This window comes from Microtus pennsylvanicus, unplaced genomic scaffold (assembly GCF_037038515.1).
Source record: "Microtus pennsylvanicus isolate mMicPen1 unplaced genomic scaffold, mMicPen1.hap1 Scaffold_148, whole genome shotgun sequence".
Taxonomy (NCBI): Eukaryota; Metazoa; Chordata; class Mammalia; order Rodentia; family Cricetidae; genus Microtus; species Microtus pennsylvanicus.
In genome coordinates this window covers 2,740,559-2,766,439 of record NW_027460896.1, presented here as the reverse complement: position 1 = coordinate 2,766,439, position 25,881 = coordinate 2,740,559, and the positions used below count along the sequence as shown (strand labels likewise).

At 44.7% G+C, this 25,881-nt stretch overlaps 1 protein-coding gene across 4 annotated transcripts in view; it reads left to right on the top strand.

Moving 5' to 3' along the window:
* LOC142842161 (monocarboxylate transporter 14-like) overlaps positions 1 to 23,959 on the top strand; it is a 28,260-nt gene extending 4,301 nt beyond the window's left edge. The window contains exons 2-6 of one of the 4 annotated variants that reach the window (XR_012909186.1): positions 739 to 1,009; positions 7,362 to 7,505; positions 14,956 to 15,930; positions 20,559 to 22,040; positions 23,327 to 23,957. Coding sequence is in view for 2 of the 4 variants with exons in the window: in XM_075959064.1 (XP_075815179.1) it covers positions 751 to 1,009; positions 7,362 to 7,505; positions 14,956 to 15,930; positions 20,559 to 20,710 (1,530 nt within the window). In the remaining 2 variants the exon portion in view is untranslated. Of the gene's footprint in view, positions 1 to 738; positions 1,010 to 7,361; positions 7,506 to 14,955; positions 15,931 to 20,558 lie in introns of all 4 variants that reach the window. The other 3 variants (XR_012909187.1, XM_075959064.1, XM_075959065.1) reach the window with 3 other exon arrangements.
* Positions 23,960 to 25,881: the final 1,922 nt, after the last annotated feature.

Here is a 25,881-nt window from a genome sequence, read left to right as displayed (position 1 = left end):
ACACTCACCATTCTCAGATGATGAGCTAACTCCCTAGTTCACCAAAGACATTAAACTATAGAGCTCAGCCGGGCAGTGCCTATTTAATCCCAGCACTCGGAAGGCAGAGGCAGGTGGATCTCTGTGAGTTCAAGGCCAGCCTGGTCTACAAGAGCTAGTTCCAGGACAGGCTCCAAAGCTACAGGGAAACACTGCCTCAAAAAAACAAACAAGCAAACTATCTACAGGGCTTGACTTGCCATCCTTACTATTTACTCAGAGAACAGATGTTATCAAGACTGATCTGTCTTACCCATCACATCCAGGGGGCTCTCTCTCTCTCTCTCTTTCTCTCTCTCTCTCTCTCTCTCTCTCTCTCTCTCTCTCTCTCTCTCTCTCTCTCTTCTTTCGTCCATCTCTCTCCCTACCCTCACTTCTCTCTTCCTTAACTTTATAATATTGTGAGGTGATTATAAAGACAAATTTTAGCCCAGGTTAGCCTCAAACCCATGATCCTCCTGCCTCCACCTCCTTCAGCAAATCCCACTGGCGTGTGTCACCACAACAGGCTAAAGACAGATTTTAAGGTGATCTGTGAAGAAGTAAAGTATGTCCCTAGACCTGCAGTGACAAAGACAAATCTGGGGATCATTTGACCCTGAAGCCACTTTGATGTCAGTGGGAGGCAGAGCTGTCCAAAGCCGAGGAAGGTGTTTTTCTGTTTCGGTGTGTGCTGAACTTTCTTATTGTGTGTTTCAGAAATCCTAGAAAATGTATGCAAGCCATGAGGATATCGGGTATGACCTTGAAGATGATCCCAAGGCTAAGAAGATGCTGAAGCCCCACCCAGACATCGATGGCGGGTGGGCCTGGATGATGATCCTTTCTTCCTTCTTTGTGCACATTCTCATCATGGGCTCACAGATGGCCTTGGGAGTCCTCAACGTGGAATGGCTTGAAGAGTTCCACCAGAGCCGCGGCCTGACTGCCTGGGTCAGCTCCCTGAGCATGGGCATCACCTTGATCGTGGGTACGTTCGCTGCCACCTGTTGAGGTTGCTATAAAATGACAAGTCCCTGTTGAGAGTCATTCATCACATTCCTGAAACAGTGGGAGAGGTCAGATTATTATCATCACTCACTTTTAAAATCGAAGTGAAATATTCAGAACACAAAATTGACCATTTAGCTGTGTGTGTGTGTGTGTGTGTGTGTGTGTGTGTGTGTGTGTACTTGTCCCATGGCACTTGCGTAGATCAGAGGACCACTTGAAGAAGTTGATTCTCTCCTTCCACCACCTCAGTCCTGGGGGTGAAGCTCAGGTTGCCAGTACCACCACCTGCTGAGCCCTCTCACTGGCCTCAGCACTGATTCTGTGGCTGATGATTCATCTCCATCATTTCTGCTTGGTTAACACTTTCACTGGAACTGACCTTAGCTCAGTGGTTCCTGAGTGTGCAACATTTCTGTTGTTTTGAGGCAGGGTTTTATGTAGCCCAGGCTTAAAGTTAAGTATCTAGCCAAGGATGACCTGAACTTCGGATTCCCTTGTTCACTTTCCAGATGCTGGGATCACAGACAGGCACGGGCCACCTCACCCAGTTTAGTTAGCATCCATGAGTGTCCTGGGGGCACTGGTGGGCATCAGGTCTGGGGCCTCACACACACTAAGCAAGCAGTCTTCTATCACTGCACCGCATGTGCTACCCATTGATGATGAATAGTTTTAAAAGACAGAAGATTAACCAGGCCTGTCCAGTTTTCTGTTGTTGTAATGAAACTCATGGAAGAAAGTGTTTATCTTAGCTTACTGTTCCAGAGGGATAAGAGTCCATTATGGCGGGGAGAGGTGGGCAGGACACAGTGGGTATGAGGGCAGGGAACAGGAAGTTGAGATCACGTCTCTGTGTGCCGGCCAGAAGCAAGGAAAGCAAACTGGAAGTGGGGTGAGGCTATAGACCCCCAAAGGCATACATCCCCCCCGTGACGTACATCCTCCAGCAAGGTTCCACCTCCTAAAGGTTCCATAACCTCCCAAGTAGCACCATGAACCAGGGGTGACACGCCTAAGGGGGAGATATCCTGTTCAGACCACCACAGAGGAGAATTAGGAGTTCAAACCCAGCCTCAGATGCATAGCAAGTTCCAGAATGGCCTGCCATTCAGGAGACCCAAGTGCACACATATGCATGTGAAAAGATTGTTGGTAGCCAGGCGGTGGTGGAACTTGCTTTTAATCCCAGCACCAGGGAAGCAGAGGCAGGCAGATGTTCAAGGCCAGCCTGGTCTGAAAGCAAGTTCCAGGATAGGCAGGACTGTCACACAGAGAAACCCTGTCTCGAAAAACAAAAACAAACCAAAAATATTGACAAATATTTATGACTTTATTGTCTTCTTCAGTTCATCTTGATCTTACAACTAGGACAGGGCTGAGAGATGGCTCAGTGGTTACGAACACTGGCTCTTCCAGAGGGCCAAGGTTCAGCTCCCAGCACCTGTGTGGTGGCTCACAACCATCTGCTCCCAAGTGCAGTCATAATGAAATCACTGGGTCTGGGTTTTATTGTTCCTTTTGTCCCAAGAGTGTGGAGCAAGTGTTCTTTATTATTGTGTGTGTGCATGAGAGAGAGAGAGAGAGAGAGAGAGAGAGAGAGAGAGAGAGAGAGAGAGAGAGAGACTGACTGACTTATGGAGTCAGTTCTTTTCATTTTGCTGGAATGGAAATTAGCTCTTAGTAACGCCTACCGGCCATTCACAAACAATGCTTAAGAAACAAAATTAAGCCAGAAAGTTTAGAGTGGAGTTCCCTCCCCAGACCTTTAGTGCTTGTATTTCCTAACTGAAGAGGGTTTACAGCACCTCCCATCTGACTTTGCTCATTTACAAACCATAACTGGCTGAGGGACTCCTGTGCGAGCAGCCGCCACTTAACTTGGAAGCCAGACAGTTAGCCACTTAAGGCCATCAGCTGTTGTTCACTTAGCGCTCTTGTCAGGACAGCAACTAATGCCATCCATCTGGTTTATAAAATTTTTCAGCTAGTAACAGTCACACTGACTTGTAGCACGCATAATAAAAACCCAGAGACAGAAATTGGGTTCAACGCAAAAACCAGAAAAGCAAGGCAGCCAAGCCAATAGAGAAGTCTTACTCTACCAAGGTTGGAGGACCATAAACTAAACCAACTAAGTAAATTGAGCCTCTCTCTCCTCCCATTTTATATTCCCGCTAGTGCTGGGATTAAAGGTGTGAGGCACCTCCACCTGTATTTGTTTCTGCGTTGGTCTTGTGGAGCCTAGAGGGGCCTTGATCTCACCGAGATCCATCTGATTCTGTCTCCAGAATCCTGGGATTAAAAGTGTGTGTCATCATTGCCTGACCTCTAGTGACGTTAGCTTTGACTCTCTTCCTCAAGCAAGATTTATTGATCAACATACAAATAATATACATGGCTTTCCTTTCTTTTTATTTTTCTCAAATGTCTTAGGATATTTCATAAGCAAGCATATCAGAAAAGCTTGCCTCTGAATCCTTTCTGTTATGGAAATAAACATACTACTGCGGCCTTCCAGTCTTTCATGTATTAAAGGGCTGTCAGCGGCACAACTAGGAGTCACATGTGTTCCATTTGGGGTCACTTGGTCATCCGACTATGGCATGGCCGAGTGAGTATGAATGTATAACAATTAAAATGTGGGGTTGGCGAGGTGGCTCAGTGGTTAAGAGCACTGGCTCCTCTTCCATAGGACCTGTAATTTAATTTGGTTTTCAATGTATATAAAGAAATATCTTCAAACTTATGCTATCTCAATTTCAGTTAATTTCAGTTACTCACAAGAAGTCATCCAGATGCTCATAACAATAGGCTGATTTTATGTTATTTATATAATATACATATTCGATATATATATATCATTGCTATACAATATGTATAATTATAAGATATATAAATATATTTAGTATGCAATAAGTCTATTATAATGAGTTAATTGTTGCCTTTAATGTCAGAATTTATTAAATAAGTCTTTACATTTACACTTTTCAAAGACACCAGACAAGGAGCTGAAGAGATGGCTGATGGGTTAGCACATTTGCTGCTCTTGTAGAGGATCTGGGTTCAGTCCCCAGAACCCATCTAAGGTGGCTCACAACTGTCGGTAGCTCCAGCTCCAGGAATAGCTGACATATCTGGCCTGCCCAGGGACTGCACTCATGTGCACAGACCCATAATGCACAGACATACACATAATTAAAAACAAAATAATGAAGCTGCAGTGATGTCAGTGGTTAAGAGCATTGCTGCTCTTGCAGAGGACCTAGTTCAATTCCCAGCACCCACGAGTACCTCATAATCTAAAATTCTAGTTCCAGGGGATCTGACACCATCTGCCGGACTCTAAAGGCAACAGGCATGCCCACGGTGTACATACAAACATGCAAGCAAAACACACATACACATAAAGTAAATAAATACGCTTTTAAAATAAATCTTGCTAGGTGTCGTAGTACACCCCTTTAAGCCTAGCACTTGAGAGGCAGAGGCAGGTAGATCTCTGTGACTTCCAAGCCAACCTGGTCTACATAGCAAACTCTAGGCCAGCTGGAACTACATACTGAATAAATAAATACTCAAAAATTTTTAAAAAAATCTTTGAACACATACACACAAGGCAGACGAGGCTAGGTTGTGGCTGAATGGTAGGACACTTGCCCAGTACAATGCTCTCTTCATTATCAACTTGGCAGAATTGGAGTCACAGGAAAGAAACTTCTGTAGAGTTTCTGAGTTGATTTGACTGGAAAGGTAAGACCCACCCTAAATGTGGGTCTGGAGGAAGCTGATGGAGCGCCAGGATCAGACTTCCTCTGCTTCCTGATGACAGACACAATGTGGCCAGGCTCTGTGGTGTCCTTGATAAAGGAGCCCCTTTAACCCTGGCCCAAACAAACCTTCCCTTAAGTTGTTTTTATCAGGACTGGTCTGGCGAAAGTAACAAATACAGCCCTGCCCGTGGGAGACACCAGTTCCTTCTCCCGCACAGAAGCGACCTCACAGGGAAATCTTGTTTTAGTTTGGGCTAAGCAGGGAAACTCTTAAGAGCTCGATTGCTTTATTTATCATTGTATGAGTGTGGGCACAAGTGTGCCCCAGCCTATGGATAAGGGTCAGAGGGCAACTTCCGGAAAGCGGCCCTCTCCCTTCCACTCTGAGTTCTAGGAAATGAACTCAGGTCACAAAGTGTCAAAAATGCACATGCTGGGGTCAGGGGGTGCAGTTCAGCGGTAGTGTGCCTTACCTAGCATGCATGGAGAGCCCTGGGGTCCATCCCCCAGCACCTAATAAACCAAGCATGGTGGCAGATGCTTGTTGTCCCAGCATTTGGGAGGTGGAGGTAGGGGGATCAGAAGTTCAAGGTTATCCTTGGTTGTGTAGGCAATTCGAGGTCAGTTTGGGCTGCATGAAACCAAAACATTGCAGCCCCGTGATCTCAGAGAACTGGAAGAGAAAGCAGGGCCTAAGTGAGTTGAAAACAGACAGCAAGTCCTTTTAAATTCTGTTTTCATTGGGTGCTCTGTGATTGGCTGTAGATCATCTTCATGGGAATTGTTTCTGATGTTTCCTTTAGAACTGAAGTCACGCTGGGCCTTTAATCCCAGCACTTGGGAGGCAGAGACAGGCAGACCTCTGTGAGTTCGAGGCCAGTCTGGTCTACAGAGCGAGTTTCAGGGCAGCCAGAGCTACACAGAAAAACCCTGTCTCAAAAAAACAAAAGTGAACTGGAGTAAAGACCTCTGGTGTGGGTCAGTGAGTCGGTTCAGTGGACCCTTGGTACCAAGCCTAACAACCTGAGTTCCATTCATAAACCCATATGGTAGAAGGAGAGAATTAACTCCCGTAAGTTGTCCTCCGACCTCCACTCCAGCACCATGGCACATTCACCAACATCAACATGTCATAGGTGGAATTTAACCTCAAGAGGCAAGGGTAGAAACTGCGACCAGCCTGAGAAGGTGTGACTAAGCCAGAGGGTCAGCCATCACATGACACCTAGTCATCTGAGGAGAGGTAGGAAATAGTCAGCCTTGCTACTGGATTTGTGTGTGTGTGTGTGTGTGTGTGTGTGTGTGTGTGTGTGTGTGTGTGGTTTCTCTTATTTTCAAGTGTTTGCTTATTCCACACATTTTCAAACTCTGTGTAAGGTCCAGAAAATGCATGCTAGGCAGGATCTTGTTAGAACATCAGCTGAGGGCTTCCGTTGTGGGCAGAATGAGGCTGACCGCTGTGTCCACTCTAGAGCCGTATGTTCTTTGATGAGATTGTGCACATCTGCAAAGTTTTTATATTGTTGGGCACAATGGTCCTTGTGTCCACAGTTTGACAGGGAAGCCAGAATATTAATCACTCAGGGATGTCTCCTCAATGGATAATAAGTACTGTATTACCTCTCCTCAATAAAATGCCTGCATTCTGGACTGAAGACATGGCTCAGTGGTTAAAAGCACTGGCTGCTCTTCCAGAGGACCGGGGTTCAATTCCCAGCAGCTTACAACTGAGTGTAAGTCCAGTTTCAGAGGATCTGACATCCTCACACCAATGCCATTCAATACAACAAAACCCTGTATTCTTTAGAATATATATTCTAAAGATAGAATGGATGTTGTTAATGACCTGATGACCTTTTTGCTACCTGTAGAGGTAGACCTCATCCAGACCCCCAGATTGATCACCCCAAACTCTCACCCCAGACTTTTATCTTTAGCTTTCAGTCAACAGAGCCCATCCTTAGCCTGCTGACCTCTGTGCTGTCTTCATCAGAGACTGCACCAGATCCCAGGCCTTTTAGCTGTAGAACCCACCTTCATGGTCACATGTTCTTTGTAAAGGAATGTCTATGTAGTCACACCTTAAGCTTTATTGTGCACCTGGAATCAGAATGACTGTAGCCTGGAAAACCATTTTCCAGACTCTATTGTGTTTAAATTACAATAAAAAACCGGCTGGCATCAGACTTCCCAAAGTTTGATCCAGGTTGACCAAGTCAATCTGAATGAGCTTTTCATTCTTGCCTCTTTTCAGACCCCCATCATAAGATATTTTGGTTTTGCCTATGTTGTTAAAATTTATACTTATTTGCTTATTGAGGGTGCTTGTGTGGAGGTCAACAACCTGTGGGAGTCTGGTCTGTTTCTACCAAGCAGGTTCGAGGGCTCAGACTCAAGTTGCCAGCTTTGGCCACAAGCCCCTTTCCCACTGAGCCATCTCGCTAGTCCTGGTTTGGTTTTCTTTCAACAGCCCTGGTGATGTTTAACTCTTTAACTTTTTGTGGGGGGCACTAAGACAAGGAACCTCTAGTCAGTGCCTTTTCCACTGCTCTGTGGCAGGACCTTTCATCGGCTTGTTCATTAACACCTGTGGGTGCCGCCAGACAGCGATCATTGGAGGGCTGGTGAACTCCCTCGGCTGGGTGTTGAGTGCCTACGCAGCCAATGTGCAAACTCTCTTTGTTACCTTTGGAGTGGCAGCTGGTAAGCACGGTTTAACATGTTTGGTTTCAGTGTTCTGTGCATTCAGAGGATGAATTTAACTGTGGAGCAAAGAAGCTCATTGAGACATTCTGTTGATGGTCTAGAGAGATGACTCAGCAGTAAAGAGCACTTGTTCTTGCAGAGAACCCAGGTTCCATTTCCAGCATCCACATGGCAGCTCACAGCTATCTGTAACTCTTTTTGAGAGGATCTGATATCCTCTTCTGATCGCTATGGATAGCACACACACACACCAGTTTACATACAGTTTTGCATTCATGCAAAACACTCGCACAAATAAAATAAACAAATCTAGAAAAAACTTTTAAAGCATTCTGTATCGTCTTGGAAGTGTGTGTGTGTGTTTGTGTGTGTGTGTGTGTGTGTGCGCGCGCGCCCTTCTGTCATCCTTTGCCTTATTGTTGGACACAGGGTCTCTCACTGTATCTGGGGCTAGGCTGTCAGTCAACAACCCCCAGAGAGCCTCCATCTCGTGACACCCCAACCACTACTAGTGTTACAGGTATGCAAAGCCACACCCAGCTTTTTACTTAGATGTTGTAGGTTTGAACTCAGATCCTTGTGTTTGCATAGCAAACCGTCTTATCCATCGACCCAAGAAACACTTTAATAGATGCTAAGTGTCCCTTACATGTGGGACACTCACTAGCAACTGTATTTGACTTCCCCCAAATAGAACAAAATCCAGACTCCTATGTGCTAGGGTTTCTCCTTCGAAGAATGGGAAAGGGGGGACAATGGCACAAACTAAAGTGAGTAAACCAAGATGCTAGGGAAATGGGTGACATTCATTAGTAACTCTCATTACTAACCACAGGACTAAATGTGACTGATGGAATAGTCATTATCGTTCAGCTCCGTTCAGATGAATGAATTAGCACAAGTTCCTGGCAGACAGAGATTCTCGGAAGCCAATCTAGCACACAGGCAGGGGATGGATTAAAACCAAACACCACGCAGAGTAATCTGCATTCTGCAAAATGTATTCCTAGCCATAATTTCCTTTACCCACGGTTTGTGGGGTTCACACAGTGAGTAGCTATTTCCTCGAACCCTGCGTTCCCACCTGACTCTGTGGGAACAAAGCTCTGATCTGTCTCCAAAAAAAAAAAATGAATTATTGAATCAGAGTTGAAAGACATTTTGATTAAGACAGCAGATGTAGTGACACATACATTCATGGCATTTGAGAGTCAGAGGCAGGGGCATTACCAAAAGTTCAAGGTCAGTTTGGTCTACATAGAGAATTTTAGGTCATTCAGGCTATATAGTGAGACTCTTTCTCAGAAAAAGGAAAGAAGGAAGGAAGGAAGGAAGGAAGGAAGGAAGGAAGGAAGGAAGGAAGGAAATCTCAGTGTTCAGGAGACAGACTGAAGAAGGATCTCTATTAGTTCAAAGCCCTGGTCCACAGACATTGAGACGCTGTCCCAAAATTCAAAAACAAAATCACAAGCAAAAGAAAAGATCCAAATGTGGTAGTACATAGCTATAATTCTAGCCCTGGGGAGGTGGAGAGAGGAAGACCCAGAAGGCAAAACCAGCCTCAGCGACATACATAGTGAGTCCCAGACCAGCCTGGGCTAGACAAGTCCCTGTGCAAACAAAGGTCAAAAAACAAAGCAACAAAAAATTATTTTGGATGGGATATGGTGGTAAATAGCACATCTGGACTCCTAATACTTGGGAGCTTCAGGCAAGGCAATAGAAAGGTTAAACTTAGTCAGGACTCTGTCTTAAGACCTTACTTCAGAAAGCAATCAATGTAAAAACAAAAGGTTAATAAAGACTTATGTTTATTTATTTCTGTTAGGAGATGGGCCCTTTCGCATTCCCAGTCTGACCTTGAATTTACTATGTAGCAGAGAAGGACCTTGAACTTTTGATCCCTCCTGCCTCCACCTCTTGGGTGTTGGGATTGCAGCAATGAGCCGTCAGGCCTGGTTTAAGTGTTTATACTGAGTGTCACCCATCTGTGTGCTCCTTTTGTAACCACTTAGTATTCATGTGACATTGGGCACACTAGACTCATCACGGAAGCTCCTTGTGCCTGTTTCCTTACATGTAAATCAGGGGTCTTCCTGTCACCACCTACTTAGGGCTAAAATGATAGCTACATACTGCCATATCTGGAGTACCAATCACAGTATCCTGTTGAAATGATGGAAGTAATTCACAGAAAATGCTTAGCATGATGGTAGGTACTAAAGTGCTTGGTAAATGTTAGCTGACATATAAACTTGGTAGCATATGTGTAGCATAAATATGACATAAATTCAAGTATATCCCTTAAGACAAGAGGAATGAGACACTAAGACCTGATGCCAATGTGCTGACAAGATGGCACACAGGTGAAGGTACTTGCCTATGACAGGTACGAGCTGGACAGCCTGAATGGCTCTTGGATCCCTAGGTGGAAGGAAAGAGTCAACTCCTAGAGCAAAGGTTCTCAGCATTCCTAATTCTGTGACCCTTTAATACAGTTCCTCATGGTAGGGTGACTCCCAAACCATAAAATTGGTTTTGGTGCTTTGTAATTTTTGTACAAATTTGGTAATTTTTCTACTGTTATGAATTGAGTCTGATATGCCACCTCTATGTAAAAGGGTGTTTAGGACCTCAAGAGAATTACGACCCACATGTTGAGAAACACTGTCCTAAACATTATCCTTTTACCTCCACATGCATATTGTTTGTATGTGTGTGTCTGCAGTCACACACATGTCATATACATAAAATAGCAATGGTAATAATAATAATGTTTAAACGATATTAGAAACTTTTTTGTTTGGTTTTGTTTTTTGAGACAGAGTTTCTCTGTGTAACAGGCCTGTCTATCCTGGAACTTACCCTGTAGATCAGGCTGCCCTCAAACTCACAGAGATCTGCCTTCCTGTGCCTCACAAGTGCTAGGATTAAAGGCATGCACCACCACCACTTAGCTAGGATCAGAATTTCAAGGCTATCCTGAACTACAAATTCCAGGTCAGTCTGGGCTATAAGAGAACCTGTCTAAAATAAGTAGACTTATTTTGTGTCATCATCAAAATCCAAAGCATGACAGTGTCACAGAACAAATCACCTAGGGTCTTTGTCTTAAATTCAATAAAATAAATTGCAAGAGGTCTTGGTGTGGGGCTGTAAAAGACTTAAAATAGGCACCAACAAACAGCAATGTGTAAAACCCTTTTGGATCATGGTTTAAAAATACAAGTTGGGGGGGTGGTTTTGTTTTTTAAAAAGAATAGCCATTTATGAAACATTTGGAAGTTTGAGAGCCTTCTGGATATTTAGTGGTATCAAAAATTTCTTTTTTCCAATGAGATAATGATATGAGAAGTATGCCACTTAAATGATTCCTACATTTGGAGATTTATATACTAAAATATGCACACATGAGATAATGTATTCTTGATTTGCTTCAAAATAATTTGTGGTATTTACCAAGTTGGCTGCGAGTTGAGATTTGTTGAAGCTAAGTGATGGCACGAAAGGTCATTAAATCATCCTGTTTTTCAAAGCTTCCCAGAGTTTGATTTAAACTGTCCCATTAGAGCTGGAGAGATAGCTCAGCAGTTGAGAATGCTTGCTGCTCTTGCAGAGGACTGGAGTTCAGTTCCCACCACCCACACTGGGCAGCTCCCAACCAGCTATGGCACCTGCTCTGGGGACCCAGTGCCCTCTTCTGGCCTCCAAGAGCACCTGCACACGGACACACACACACACACATAGACACCCCCCACCCAAGAAATGAATCTTGCAGGGCAGTGGTGGCACATGCCTTTAATTCCAGCACTCGGGAGCTAAAGACCAGCCTGGTCTACAAGAACTAGTTTCAGGACAGGCACCAAAGCTACACAGAGAAACCCTGTCTTGAAAAACAAACCAAAACAACAACAACAACAAAGAATCTTAAGATTATACTCCCTATTGATGCAGTCACCCTAGATTTTGAGTTTTGATTTTTGAGACAGCATCTCACGTAGCCCAGGCTAGCCTTAAATTTGGTATCTAGCCAAGGATGACCTTAATACTTCTGCCTTTCCTCTCAGCTTGGGTATTGTGGTGTGTGTCACCAAATCTGATTTATGTGGTGCTGGGACCAAATCCAAGGTCTTGTGCACGCTGGACAATCACTTTTTGTAAGTATGATGTATGATGTCCAGACAACAGAACATCCTCATTGTGTGTTTCTCAGTCACATCCCCTGTGGTTCATCCATTCTGGGCTCTTTTTAGAATAGCCATTGACACACCCGCTAAAGAGGCTCCTTTATTTTTTTTAAAATATGCTTTATCTTTAGCATAGAAGTGCAAAGTTAATCTCATCTTTAAAAGATTTGTCTTGGGCAAGTGAGATGACTTAGCAGGCAGAGGTGCCACCAAGCCTGATGACCAAGTTACATCCCTGGTACCCACGTGATAGAAGGAGAGAACTAACCAACTACCTGAGACCAGGTGAGGGAAGGAGTAATAGGGTAGGAGAAGGGGCATGTAGGAGGAGACCACTTGTTGGTTCCCGGCTGCTTAATCCTGAAATAATCACACAGAAAACTGTGTTAATTAAATCACTGCATGGTCCATTAGCTCTAGCTTCTTATTGGCTAACTCTTATATATTAATTTAACCCAGTTTTATTAATCTGTATATCACCACGTGACTGTGGCTTACCAGCTAAAGTTCCATCTGGTTCTGGTGGGGCTACATGGCTTCTCTCTGCTTCCACCTCCTTTCTCCCAGCATTCACTTTAGTTCCCCCCAGCCCACCCCCACTTAGCTTTGTTTTACCTTAGCAGGCCAAGACAGTTTCTTTATTCATTAACCAATAAAAGCAACACATAGACAGAAGGACCTCCCACACCAGGGCGCTTCCTTTCACAGCAGTGTGATCCAGGTAGTATTGCTGATGTCAGATGACCTGGGAGCTGAGGACATGAGTGCAGAGTCTGTCTGATGGTGACATTTTGTAGCCAGCTTCTGAAGGGGCAAGGTCTCCAGAACTAGAATTGCAGGTGATTGTGAGACATCATGTGGATGCTGAGAAGCAAATCTGGGTCCTCCACAAGAGCAGCAAGTGCTCTTAACCACTGAGTCATATCTCCAGATTTTTTAAGTTTTATTTTATGTATATGAATGTTTTGCCTGCATGTGTGTATATGAATCACATGAGTATGTGGTGACTGCAGAGTTCAGAAGAGGAGATGGTCAGACCCACTAGAAATAGTTACAGCTGCCATGTGGGTTTCAGGAATTAACCCACATCCTCTGCAATAGGAACAAATACTCCTAACCACTGAGCCGTCTCTCCAGCCCCTTTCCGTGTGTGTGTGTGTGTGTGTGTGTGTGTGTGTATGTGTGTGTTGTAGACAGAAGTTACTGTCCTACCCGGTCCCGCAGCCATTTGGTCCCAAATAAACACATAGAGGCTTATGGTGATTATAAACTGTTTGGCCTATTAGCTCAGGCTTATTACTAACTAGCTCTTATGATTTAAATTCACCCATAATTTTTGTCTATGTTTAGCCACATGGCTTGGTACCTTTCAGTAAGGCAATCTCATCTTGCTTCCTCCACATCTAGCTGGTGACTGACTCTCTGATTTTCCTCTTCCCAGATTTTTCTACTCTGGTTGCCCTGCCTATACTTCCTACTTGGCTACTGGCCAATCAGCATTTTATTAAACCAATACGAGTGACAAATCCCTACAGAGTACAAACACATTATCCACAGCAGTCTGTGTGTGTGTCTGTGTGTGTGTGTGTGTGTGTGTCTGTGTGTGTGTCTGCGTGTGTCTGTGTGTGTGTCTGTGTGTGTGTCTGTGTGTGTGTGTCTGTGTGTGTGTTTGTGTGTGTGTCTGTGTGTCTGTGTGTGTCTGTGTCTGTGTGTGTCTGTGTCTGTGTGTGTGTGTGTGTGTGTGTGTGTGTGTGTGTGTGTGTGTAACACAGTTCTTGTGTGGGAAAGTCAGAAGACAACTTGAAGGATTCAGTTCTCTCTTCCACCATGTACATCCTGGTTGTCAAGCCCCTCCTTCCTGTCTTGCTAACCTCTGGGCTGTTTTTTCTTTGTCTATTTTACATTCTAAGAAATTGTAGATTTATATCTTTGTGATCATAATCTTTATAAAGACTGTCCAGAGTTAGGCCCAAAGTTGAGGACTGTGTCTTCCCATCACTGACATTAGTAGGAGGCTCAGAGACAGTTACTGCTCTAGCTGGAGGCATGAACCTGGGAGAGTGGGAGACTAAAATAGACTGAAGTTTCATGGAATGGCCATCATTATTCAGGGTCTCAGACAGTTTATATTCTGAGAGTATTTTGAGGGTTAGGAATGTCATGTGAGCAATGTTCACTAGAGTCACTATATACAGTCACAAGGGCAACCTGTGCTTGGAAACTTTGTTCTGAATAACAATGGATAGAACGATGAGTGACCTAAAATAAACTTGTCCCTGTTAGTACACCTGGGAGGGGCACCAAAGCATATTCCAAGAACAACCCACTTTACGGAAGAACAGGGCTCTTGTCGTGTTTACTCACAAGTTCTCAGAAATCCTCCCACAGTTTTATTCATGAACAGTGGTCCAGAGGACGACGGAGTTGTCACTTTCTTCTTCTGTTTGATTCTGCCTGAGTCAGGGCCTCGCTCCATAGGTGAGGCTGGCCTGGAGCTCTCTGTGTTTTTAATCTTCTGATCTTACAGGAGGGATCTTCTCAGATATTATTGGCAGAAACTACTGCAAAGCCCTAAAGGAAAATTGGCGGCTCCTCCCAGCTCCCCTCCTCTTTATATAATTATTATTCCTTCATTAGAATGGAAAAGATCAATGGTGTAGGGAGACAGAGGTGTAACAGTTTAGACCTTAAATGTCTCTGAAGGTTGTGTAGTAAGTAGTAAAGATGGGCTATTGAGAGGTGGTAGGAAATTTAGGGAATGGGGCCTAGTAGAAGGAATAGGTAATTGAGAATATGCTCCGCACCCCCCCCTGCTTCCAGCTTAAACAGGGTCTTGTGCATCCCATAATGGCCTCAAACTCACTGTGTAGCTGAGACTGGCCTTGAAGTTCTGGTTCTCCTACCTCCGCTTGCTAAGTGTTAGGATTACAGTGTCAGTGACTAGTTTTATGTGGTGCTGGGTGGAAATTAATGCCTGCTAGGGCAAGCACTCCAGCAACAGCTAGATCCCTAGTCCTTGCTTCCTCTTTTCCTTGTCTTCCCAGCAACCATGAGCTTTGCTCTGCCACGTCTCTCTGCCCTGACGTGCCCCCAAAGCATCAGGAATTAAGATCTCTAAAATCACTAGCCAAAATAAACCTTCCTTCTTTTTAAGTTGATTGCCTCGAGTGTTTTTGCTACAGTCTGGACAGCTGCCTGACACAGCAGCTGGTCTATGGATTCTGACTGTGCCTCCTGATTTTTTTCCATCTCACCTGCAGGCCTCGGCAGCGGGATGGCCTACCTGCCTGCAGTGGTTATGGTGGGAAGGTACTTTCAGAAGAGGCGAGCCCTGGCCCAGGGCCTCAGTACCACAGGGACAGGATTTGGGACATTCTTGATGACTGTTTTGCTGAAATACCTGTGTGCAGAGTATGGCTGGAGGAACGCCATGTTCATCCAAGGAGCCGTGTCCTTGAACCTCTGTGTTTGTGGAGCGCTCATGAGGCCCCTCTCTCCTGGGAAGGTAGAAAACTGCCCGAGAGGGGAGGAGCCCTCTGCTGTTCCAGCTTACTCCGCTGAATCTGTGAAATCAGGACCACTGGGTGTCACTGAAGAACAGGACAGACAGCCTGAGAACGAGGAAAATGTCTGTGACCTTCAAGCACAGGAATGTCAAGGTCAAACCCGGCCCAGGAAGAACGTGTGTGCTTTCCGGGTTCTGAAGACAGTGAGCCAGCTCACTGTGCGAGTCCAGAAGGGCTTTGGGGACTGGTACTCAGGCTATTTTGGAACAGCGTCACTCTTCACCAATCGCATGTTTGTAGCCTTTGTGTTCTGGGCTCTGTTTGCATACAGCAGCTTCGTCATCCCCTTCATCCACCTGCCAGAAATCGTCAGCTTGTATAACCTGTCAGAACAAAATGACGTGTTCCCTCTGACCTCAATTATAGCAATAGTTCACATCTTCGGGAAGGTGATCCTGGGGGCGGTGGCTGACCTCCCCTGCATCAGCGTCTGGAACGTCTTCCTCATCGCTAATTTCACCCTTGTCTTCAGCATCTTCCTTCTGCCATTGATGCATACCTATGCAAGCCTGGCTGTCATTTGTGCCCTGATTGGGTTTTCCAGTGGGTATTTCTCCCTCATGCCTGTGGTGATGGAGGACCTGGTTGGCACTGAGCACTTGGCCAATGTCTATGGCATCATCATCTGTGCCAACGGCATCTCGGCTTTACTGGGACCACCATTTGCAGGTGAGTGCCCCAAGGTACCCAGAGTTTAGAGCTCATGCAGGAGGGCAGGATGTGTCCCCACCCCTTACAAAGTCCAACATCAGAGCTGGGTGTGGTGGCATATACTTGTCTCAGCTCTTGGGAAATTCAGGCAGAAAGAGCACTAGTAGTTAGAGGTCAGCCTAAGTTGTCTCAAAAAATAAAAAGTAAACAAAAAGGCCAGATGTGGGATTATACCTGTAATCCCAGTAATAAGGGGATTGAGGCAGGAGGATTGTTACAAATTCCAGGTCAATTTAGCTGCACGATAAGACCCCATCTCCAGAAATCAGTGTCAGGGGCCCATGACTCAGCCACCAAGCCTGATAAGCTGGGTCCAATCCCCAGAACCCACATGGTAGAAGGAAAGTATAGAATCTTACGGATTTTTCTCTGACCTCCATGTTTATACCATGATGCAGACCCATACACATACACACACATTAAGTAAATAAAACTTTTAAAAGAGAAGAAACCAAAACCAAGGCTAAAGGTTGTCATAGGTGGTAGACTGTCTGCCTAGCATGCAGGAGGCCTTGAGTTCTGCACCCAGCACATCATACCCTTGCTGTCGTGGCCCATGCTTGTAGTCCCAGCACTTGAAAGGCAGAGGCGAAGATCCAGAGTCCAGGGTGATTCTTGGCCACCTCAGACTCTATCTCAAAAAACTACCAAAAGGCATCCATGCTCTTGGGTCTAGACTCCTGTTTGTTGCCTGTCACTGCTCAAATAAGCTTCCATAAACATTATTTTACTGTTCTGGCAGCCAAAGGTCTAGCCAAGAAAACATGTGCCTCTGGCTGGCCACCATGGTGGTACACACCTTTAATGCCAGCACATGGGAGGCAGAGGCAGGCGGATCTCTGAGTTCCAGTACTGCCAGGGCTACATAGAGAAACCCTGTCAAGGAAGAAAGGAAGGGAGGGAGGGAAGGAGAGAGGGGGGGAGTGAGGGAGGGCCTCAAGTTCAGGGAGAAACCCTGACTCAGAGGAACAGATGGAGAGAGATGGAAGTGCAAGTGGGATGTGCACACCCAGCACCATCTTTCGACCTTCAAGTTCTTAAACCACACACACATGCTCACATTCACATGTGCATATGCTTACACGAAAGCACTGAATATATTCTCCACATGTATTTATATAAATATATAGTTATGAGAGAACTTTAAAGCCAGGCATGTAAGCCTGTAATCATGGCACTTGGGAGGTGGAGGCAGGAGTATCAGGAGTCTAAGGTTAGCCTGGGCTACGTATGACCCCATCTCAAAACAAAACAAACAAAAATCACTACCACAACTGGGCAGTGGTGGTGCATGCCTTTAAATCCCAGAACTCGGGAGGCAGAGGCAAGTGAATCTCTGAGTTTGAGGCCAGTCTGGTCTACAAGAGCTAGTTTTAGGATAGGCTCCAAAGCTACAGAGAAACCGTGTCTTGAAAAACCAAAAAGAAAAAAAGATCACTACCACAACAAAAACTAGAAAGTTTTTCTTTTCTTTTTTACTTTTTAATTTATTGTTATTATTATTATCATCATTATTATTATTTGATACAGGGTTTCTCTGTTTCTCTGTCCTGGCTGTCCTAGAACTTGCTCTGTAGACCAGGCTGGCCTTGAACTCACAGAGATCTGCCTCCCTCTTCCTCCCGAGTAGTGGGATTAAAGGTGTGCACCCACTACTGCCCAGCAAGAAAGAGTTTCTGTGGGCGCCTACCCTTACTGCTGTGGGGACTCTAGGCTGGTGTCCCTCACGTCTGAAGTGTCCTTTCTCTTTGTATTCTTGCTTCCTCTCCTCCCACAGATTCATACACTAATGGTGAAGGACGTTCATTGGTTGCCTGCATAATGTTTAATTGACTCTCCAGGCCAAGAAACTAAAGTCATAATGTGATGCAGGACCAACATTCATGCATTATGGGCTCAGGGTGCCTGGCAATAGGATCAACTAAATAACCACATTCAGTTCTTGCTAGACATCCCAATGGGTTTAAATGCTACTTAATGTGCAGCAGAGAAAATTACTTCTCCAATTACCTTTTTTTTTTTTTGTAAATGGTTTCAGAAACAAACATGTTTCCCATTTTTCAGAGAGATTTCTACTCCCACTTACAAACCTGGTACAATTTAGTGCCACATTAGACACTCGAGTGTTTCCGTTTAGGGAAAGCATGCAATTCAAAACATTACACAGACATTTCAACTGGGGCACTGAACAACACCAACTTCAGTCTAATGTATGTTATAACATTGCTGGGTGTTCACTTCTTTTTATAAGATGCCATGGTAGTAGGTGAGTTTTCTACATGTTTCCAGGATACTTTCTAACAAAATCTAGCCCTTCAGATTTGTCTGAGTAATCTACATGACTCACCTTCATTTGAATAAAATCTAGCCCCTTAACAAGCATTTTCGATATTGGCCAAAAGCTGGGAGCAATTTAACTGATGAGAAAGATGCCTATGCTTCTCACTGGGCACACTCAAATGAAAAGGGAAGGCAGTTGAGTAGGGAACCAGGTTTCACTTCACAGCTGTGGCTTTGAGTTAATGGATGAAAGGATTGCAAAGGTCCCATGTTCCAAATCAAAGAACAGAGGTCACAAGCAGGTGCAATGATGTGTGGCGGGTGAGGAAATCTCGCCCATCCCCAGCTATAGGGGATTCACACGGCTGAAGATGTGGCACAGTGGCAGAGCACATCTCTGGCAAGCCTGAGACCCTCGCATCCAGTCTCCAGGATGGGAGGGGGAGGCTAAAGAGATGGCTCGGTGATTAAGAGCACTTGCTGCTCCAGCTCCAGAGAACCCGCGACCTCTTCTGGCCTCCATGGTATTGAACCCAAAGCCTCCTCATATCCTAAGCAAGTAAATGATCGCCATTGGGCTACATCACCAATTGCTTTTCATTTTTCCCTCTTGGGGACCGGGTCTCACTGTGTGTCTGGCTATAGCTTGCCAGTAATGTATTATGCAGACCAGCCTGGTCTCACCCGCAGAGATCTGCCTCGCTTCTGCCTTCCAAGTGCTGGATTAGAGGTATGGGGTGAGCTTGGCTAATTTTCACTCTGTAGCCCAGATGGACCTTGAATTTACAGTCTTCCAGGAGCTGGTATGGCAGATCTGTTGTGCCCCAGATCCTGCCCTGGTCGTCTAACTTTCAGATTACAGTCGGTTCCCTCACCCACTCTGTTTCTAGATAGATACAGACAGACCCCTCCACAGCCACAGCTTCGCTTACTCAGGTGGTCATTGCTCCCAGGTGTCCCATCGGGAGCAGGTGTGACAGATGTTGGTGGGGGTTTGTTGAGACATCTGTGTTAGCTTTCAGACTCATCATTTTTGGATTTCTGTGCTTTAGATTGCGGATGGAGAAAGGATGGAGCAGTTTACTAAGCCACATCTAAAGAATATGACCTTTATTTTTAAGCCCCTTTTTTGTTCTTGTTTATGTTTTGTTCTTTTGTTTTTTGTCTATTGGTTTTTGTTTTGTTTTGTTTTTGAAACAGGCTCTCTTTGGGCAGCTCTGGCTGGCCTGGAACTTGCTATGACTAAGCTAGCCTCAAACTCACAGAGATCGCCTGCTTCTGCCACACCTGCTGACTCTGATTTTTAAGTCAAATAACACATTTAATAGAGATGACGAGCTGGCTTAGTGGGTGAAGAGCTGAATGACCTGAGCTAGATCCCTGGGACACCACAGAGGTGACCAGAGAGAACCAACCCCAAAGAGTTGTTCTGTGACCTCTACATAGTACATGAGTGCCATACAAAAAGTTCATACACTTACACAAAATAAATAAAATAAAAACGAAGGATAACAGCCAGGCATGGTGGCGCACGCCTTTAATTCCAGCACTTGAGAGGCAGAGGCAGGCGGGTTTCTTTGAGTTCTAGGCCAGCCTGGTTTATGTAGTGAGTTCCAAAACTACATAGTAAGACCCTGTCTCAAGAACAAGCAAACAAAAAAAAAATTAAAGATTAAAAAAAAAACAATACAGGGGGCTGGAAAGATGGCTCAGAGGTTAAGAGCACAGGCTCTAGAGGTCCTGAGTTCAATTCCCAGCAAGCACATGGTGGCTCACAACCATCTGTAATGAGATCTGATGTCCTCTTCTGGTGGGCAGGTATACATGCAGATAGAACATTGTATACATCATAAAAAAAATGTTTTAAAAAAACAATCCATAGTGAATTTGAGACCAGCCTTCAGTATAATAGATGAGATCTTGTATGGAAAAAAAAGTTCTGAGTGAGGCCTGACTGTGGCTGGCGGCGGCCATATGGGCAGTGTTCTGTGCTCCACCCTCAGCATCACAAAGAAAAGTTAATAAATTAGAGAGGGAGTGTTGGGGACTGAACTTTGACTTTAATACATGCTAGGCAGGTGCTCTACCACTGAGCTACATCCCCAACCCAAGCTCATTTAAAAAAAAAAATTGAGCCAACCTGATCTACAGATGGAGTTCCAGGATAGCCAGGATTATGCAAAAAAAACTCTGTCTCAAAAAACAAAAACAAGCAAAAAAATTGAAGTAGCAATAAATGCCTGGTTTATATTTTTGAACTTTGTCTTAAATTGTGTTATACTGAATATATCTGTATTTCTTTGTAGGGTGGATCTTCGACATCACACAAAAATACGATTTTTCCTTTTATATATGTGGCCTGCTTTACATGGTAGGAATACTCTTTTTGCTCATTCAACCCTGTGTTCAGATGATAGAACAATCCAGAAGAAAGTACACAGACGGTGCACACGTTTAGTGTCTTGTAACAGTTCGTGTGGGTCCTCTCCTCATGCCTACCTCACTTGGTTGCTAGAGGAATGCTCTGTGTGGTGGCCGGCCATGTCCTTTTGTAAATGCCCCTGTCATTGTTTCATCTGTAAGCAGCATGGCCTCTCCTGAGGTGGTAGAAGTGATTAGAACTGCGTATGATTTAGAGATGATGTTGCTTAGAGCTTATTCAATAGTTGATACAGATGCCCTGATGAAATCTTTCAAGCCAAGCATGGTGGTAAATGCCTGTAATCCCAGCTCTCGGTGGAGGCAGGAGGATTGGAGGTTCAAGGTTAGCCTCTCTGCTACCTAGTGAGTTCCAGGCCAGCCTGGGCTACATGAAAACCTGTCTGGAAAAAAATAGAAAAAAGAAAAGAAAGGAAGGAAGGAATGAAGAAGAAAGTCCCCACCTCATTTTCTTCCTCCCTCCCTCTAAGCCTCCCTTCCTTCCTTTCTTCCTCTCCTCTCACTCTACTGGGACTAGGGTTTTACATACAAAGACTGGAAATAAAAGCTTTGCAACTCAACCACTTCTTTGTAAGGGAAAACCCAAGAGTCTAGATTTCCCCCAAAGGGTTCAGATAAATGGGCTTTGAGCATGAGACCATGACTGAGTATCATGAATTAATTCTTTCTTACAAGGAGTTATTGGTCTGCTAATATCATACAAAGGCAGGCTGTCATTTCAAAAGTAACATAATTAATGGGCTGGAAAGGTAACTAGGAGGTTAAGAGCACTTGCTGCTCTTGGATAGGACCAGCTATGAGCACCCACATGTTGGCTCACAACCAGCTGTAGCTCCAGTCCCAGAGTCTCAGGTGCCCTCTTCTGGCCTCTGTGGTCACTGCACACATGTTGCACACATACATGGACTCAGACAAAACACCCATACACATAAAATACAAAAACAAATCTTTTATTAAAAAAGTAAGACAATTTAGTACAGTTAAAAAAACACAGTTTATATTTTTATGAAAGAATTCTGAAGCTAAGAAGTGCAGTTTCTAACTCTTCATTTAGGAAATGAAATTGGCCATCCTTCTAACTCAGTTTCTCATGTCATAGAAGATGAGTTCAGTTTATGAACTCAACACAAATACTTCCCAAGTGGTCTATGAATAATGTCCTTAGTGGTATGTGTGTTTCTTAGTGCACATGCTATTGCATCAAGGGCTACAATTCAGACTCTCTGATTTATACTATTATTGTCTTAGAGTGAACACCTTTTTTTTTTTTTAGAGCTGGGCAGTGGTGGCACACTCCTTTAATTGCAGCACTCAGGAGTCAGAGGCAGGCAGATCTCTGTGAGTTTGAGGCCAGCCTGGTCTATAGAGAGAGTTCCAGGACAACCATGGCTACATGATGAAACCCTGTTTTGGTTGTGAGGGGACAAAAACAAAGAAGAATCAAGCTGTGAGGATTATTTTTGGCTTGCCTTGTAGCTTTCCATGTACCTGACATTGGGGCAGTGGTGCCAACCAGCCCAGCTCTGGTGCCTCTTGCCATGTTATTATTATCCACTTGTCTGAACTTGGCACAATTTTAAAGATAGTTCTCTTTGTAGGTTTCATACATGAAGATGTCTAATCTGAGACATCATAAAATCAAATACTCTTCCTTAGCTGAGATCTCTATTTTTCTAAAGCTAAAACGTTTTCAGACTACAGAATGTTCCTCCCAGGATCATTTTGAAATTTCTGACTGCCTTACTTATTTATACATACCTTTAATTAATGACTTAAATGTGTGCTGGCTGGTTTGGGGGGTGTGTAGCTAGGTGATAAAGAGCATTTGCCTAACATGTTCTAGACCCTCCCTAGGATTCATCTTCACACCATAAAGCAAGAAACTTGGACTCACAATTTGCTCATCAAACAAAACTGCCAGTGTCTTGGGTCAAATTTACCTAAAATGAATGCACCCCAGTCTCGGTTATCTTTGGTAATTAAAGACAGGAATGCTAGGAACTGGAGTTGCAGAATGCTCCCAAGGTCTAACTTTCAGTCAGAATGCAAGGGGAGCTTCCCAGGCGTTAACAAGTAATTAAATGAACAGTTTCCTCATGCCTCATCTCCACGGCCTCCTGTCCTAAGAACTAGTGGAAAGGGTTGTGCTGTGAAACCCACCCAGATAACACCAGTCGTGAGCAGACTGGCCCATAGAAAGGTGCCCAAAAGGCCTTGCTAATACACACCCTTGCTATTCCCATCAATCTAACTTATCATCAATCTAACTTCCCAATGTGAGCATTGCCTGGAAGTTAGATTATCATCAATCTAACTTCCCAATGTGAGCATTGCCTGGAAGTTAGATTGAGGATAATTTAGATGCCGTGTTCCATTTGGCTTAACTCAAAGGCAGGTTTGTGTGTTGTTTTGTGTGAGACAGGATTTTACTATGTAGACCAGGCTGGCCTTGAAATCTTTAAGACTTGCCTTCCTCTGCCCCTCTGTCTCTACCTCCATCCCTGGCCAAAGACCTGTTTGTTAACATCATACCTATAGCACAACTTGATGTTTTAATAAAGGTAATATTAGCCAGGCATGGTGGTGCATACTTTTAATCCCAGCCCTTGGGAGGCAGAGGCAGGAAGAGTTCAAGGCTAGCCTGGTCTACAGAGTGAATTCCAGGACAGCCTGAGTACAGAGTGAGACTCTGTCTCAAAAATAAATAAATAACAATCTTTAAAACTGAAACAGTGATATTTTCATGTTAAATACATACAAGCACACACATGCACGTGTGTATAGGTATTTACCATACAATTAGGAATGGTTAAACATGTTATGAATTTTGAAACTACACTACTTCACTGCTCTCATCAGTTAACGGGAGGCAGTGATCTGGCTGATCAGTGTGCTGAATGGTGCTATGGTCCATGATCGAGGATCCTTGTATTGCTCGCTGTGCATCATAGATACGAACTTTCTGCCCATTGACCCAGCTAGAACTGCATCCAGGTAGATTGCTCACGGTCCTATTTGTGGATTTACTTGTACTTGAGGGTGCAGTGGCTTCTACTGAATCAGAGGTCCCTGCAAAACTGAAGCAAGACCTGCTTGCTAAAACAACAACAAAACCCCGGCTCCTATCTCTGTTCTCACCTGCAGTGTTCTGAAGATACTCTACTGATTAACTGTGTTGTCGTATCGTATGCTTTCTCGTTTACCCTTTGCATACCCAAGTGGTGTTTGTTTACCTGTAACTAAATAAATGTTGTCCTCTTTAAAGGTGGCTGGTGAGTTTTGTTTTTTGTTTATTTGGTTGGTTGGGGTTTGTTGTTGTTGTTTTGTTTTGTTTTTTGTTTTTGTTTTTTGTTTGGTTTGTTTTTTTCGAGACAGGGTTTCTCTATAGCTTTGTAGCCTGTCAGGGGCAAGCAGATCTCTGTGAGTTTGAGGCCAGCCTGGTCTATGGAGTGAGTTCCCAGAGAGCCAGAGCTGTTACACAGAGAAACCCTGTACCCAAACAAACAAAAATCCCTGCTGGCTACATTCCCTTCAGAAAGCAGTGGTCCTCCCTTAAGAACTGATTGGTTTGTTAAAGAGTGGTAACATCCTCTGAGTAAGGGCTGCCTGCAGAGTGTCTGGGCTCTCTCAGCTACCCTCCAGCGCCAGATCAGGACTGTTTGTGTGGTGGATGACACCTTGGGCCCACAAGGACAGTGACTGAATACAGACTCTGTTGGATGAACTGAGAGAACAGCTGTACTCTCCTGGGGTGCCTCCAAGGCACCTGCACCTCCATGTACACCCAGCCACCCACAGATAATACAGCACATAATACAACACCAAGGGGAAAAAATCAAAAGCTGAGCTGCTGTTTTGAAAGCCTAGATAGAATGGATATTTTAACAGCTGAGCTGTGGTGGCACACACCTTTAATCCCAGCACTCAGGAGGCAGAGGTGGGTGGATTTCTGGGTTCAAGGCCAGCCTCTTCTACAGAGCAAGTTCCAGGACAGCCAGGGCTACACAGAGAAATCCTCCCTTTAACAAAACCCCAGCACTGTGTTGTGTGAGCAGAGGGGAGAAGGGGAGATGGTGAAGAGGTTTACCCGGCACACAGATCAGCACCTTATGAACTGGGCATGGTGATGAAAGCCTATAATCCCAGCAGCGGAGAGAGGGAAGCAAGAGGGTTAGAAGTTCAAAGCTATTCATCCTAAAGGTCCGGCTTGGGATCCCTGTCTGATATACAAAAACGCAAGCCTGGTAGTAACTCTTTATTGTTAGTTCATACACAACAAGCGCCTTTTCCCTCAGGAGCAGCAGGGGGTGGGGAAGGTGGTGGCCTGAGAGGCTTCCTGTCTTGTAGCCTGAGGTATGTGGGCCATGGGTTGGCCTGAGCAGGACAGGGGTGGTTTGCTCAAGCAAGGCACTGGGTGGATTTGTATGTGTGTTCAAAGTGGGATTTTCAGGTGATTCCTGGAATCAGCAATGGCTGTCATTAGGACAAGATCTTGGCCTGAAGAGAAGCACCGTGGCCCCTAAATATGCTTCTCCTTGTGCTTTCCTTGTCTCTGCTTCTTCTTGCGGATCTGCCTCTGCAGCTGGATCTTGTTGGTGAAGAACATCTGTCTCCAGCCCACATCCATCGCCAGGGCCCTCATGTCAGAAGTGATGGTGTCACAGGCCGATTGAACTATCTGCTCCCACAGTGAGTCAGACTTGCACAGCTGCGGGTGGAAAAAGCCAGAAGTGGGTTAAGGCACACCACCCACTAGCTTATATCACATCCCATTGCTGTGGGATAATGCTCTTATACACGTAAGGATTTGTCACTCATATTGGTTTAATAAAATACTGATTGGCCAGTAGCCAGGCAGGAAGTATAGATGTGGCAACCAGACTAGGAGAATTCTGGAAGAGGAAAGGCAGAGGCAGACACAGTAGCCATCCCGATACAGAGGAAGCAAGATGAGAGTGCCTCACTAGGAAAAGGTACTTCCACATGGCTAAACATAGATAAGAATTATGGGTTAATTTAAGTTATAAGAGCTAGTTAATAATAAGCCTGAGCTAACAGGCCAAACAGTTTATAATTAATATAAGCCTCTGTATGTTTCTTTGGGACTGAATGGCCGCAGGACCAGGCAGAACAAAAACCTCTGTCTACACTAGTTCACACTGTCACTATTAAAGGGATGCCTGCTGTCTG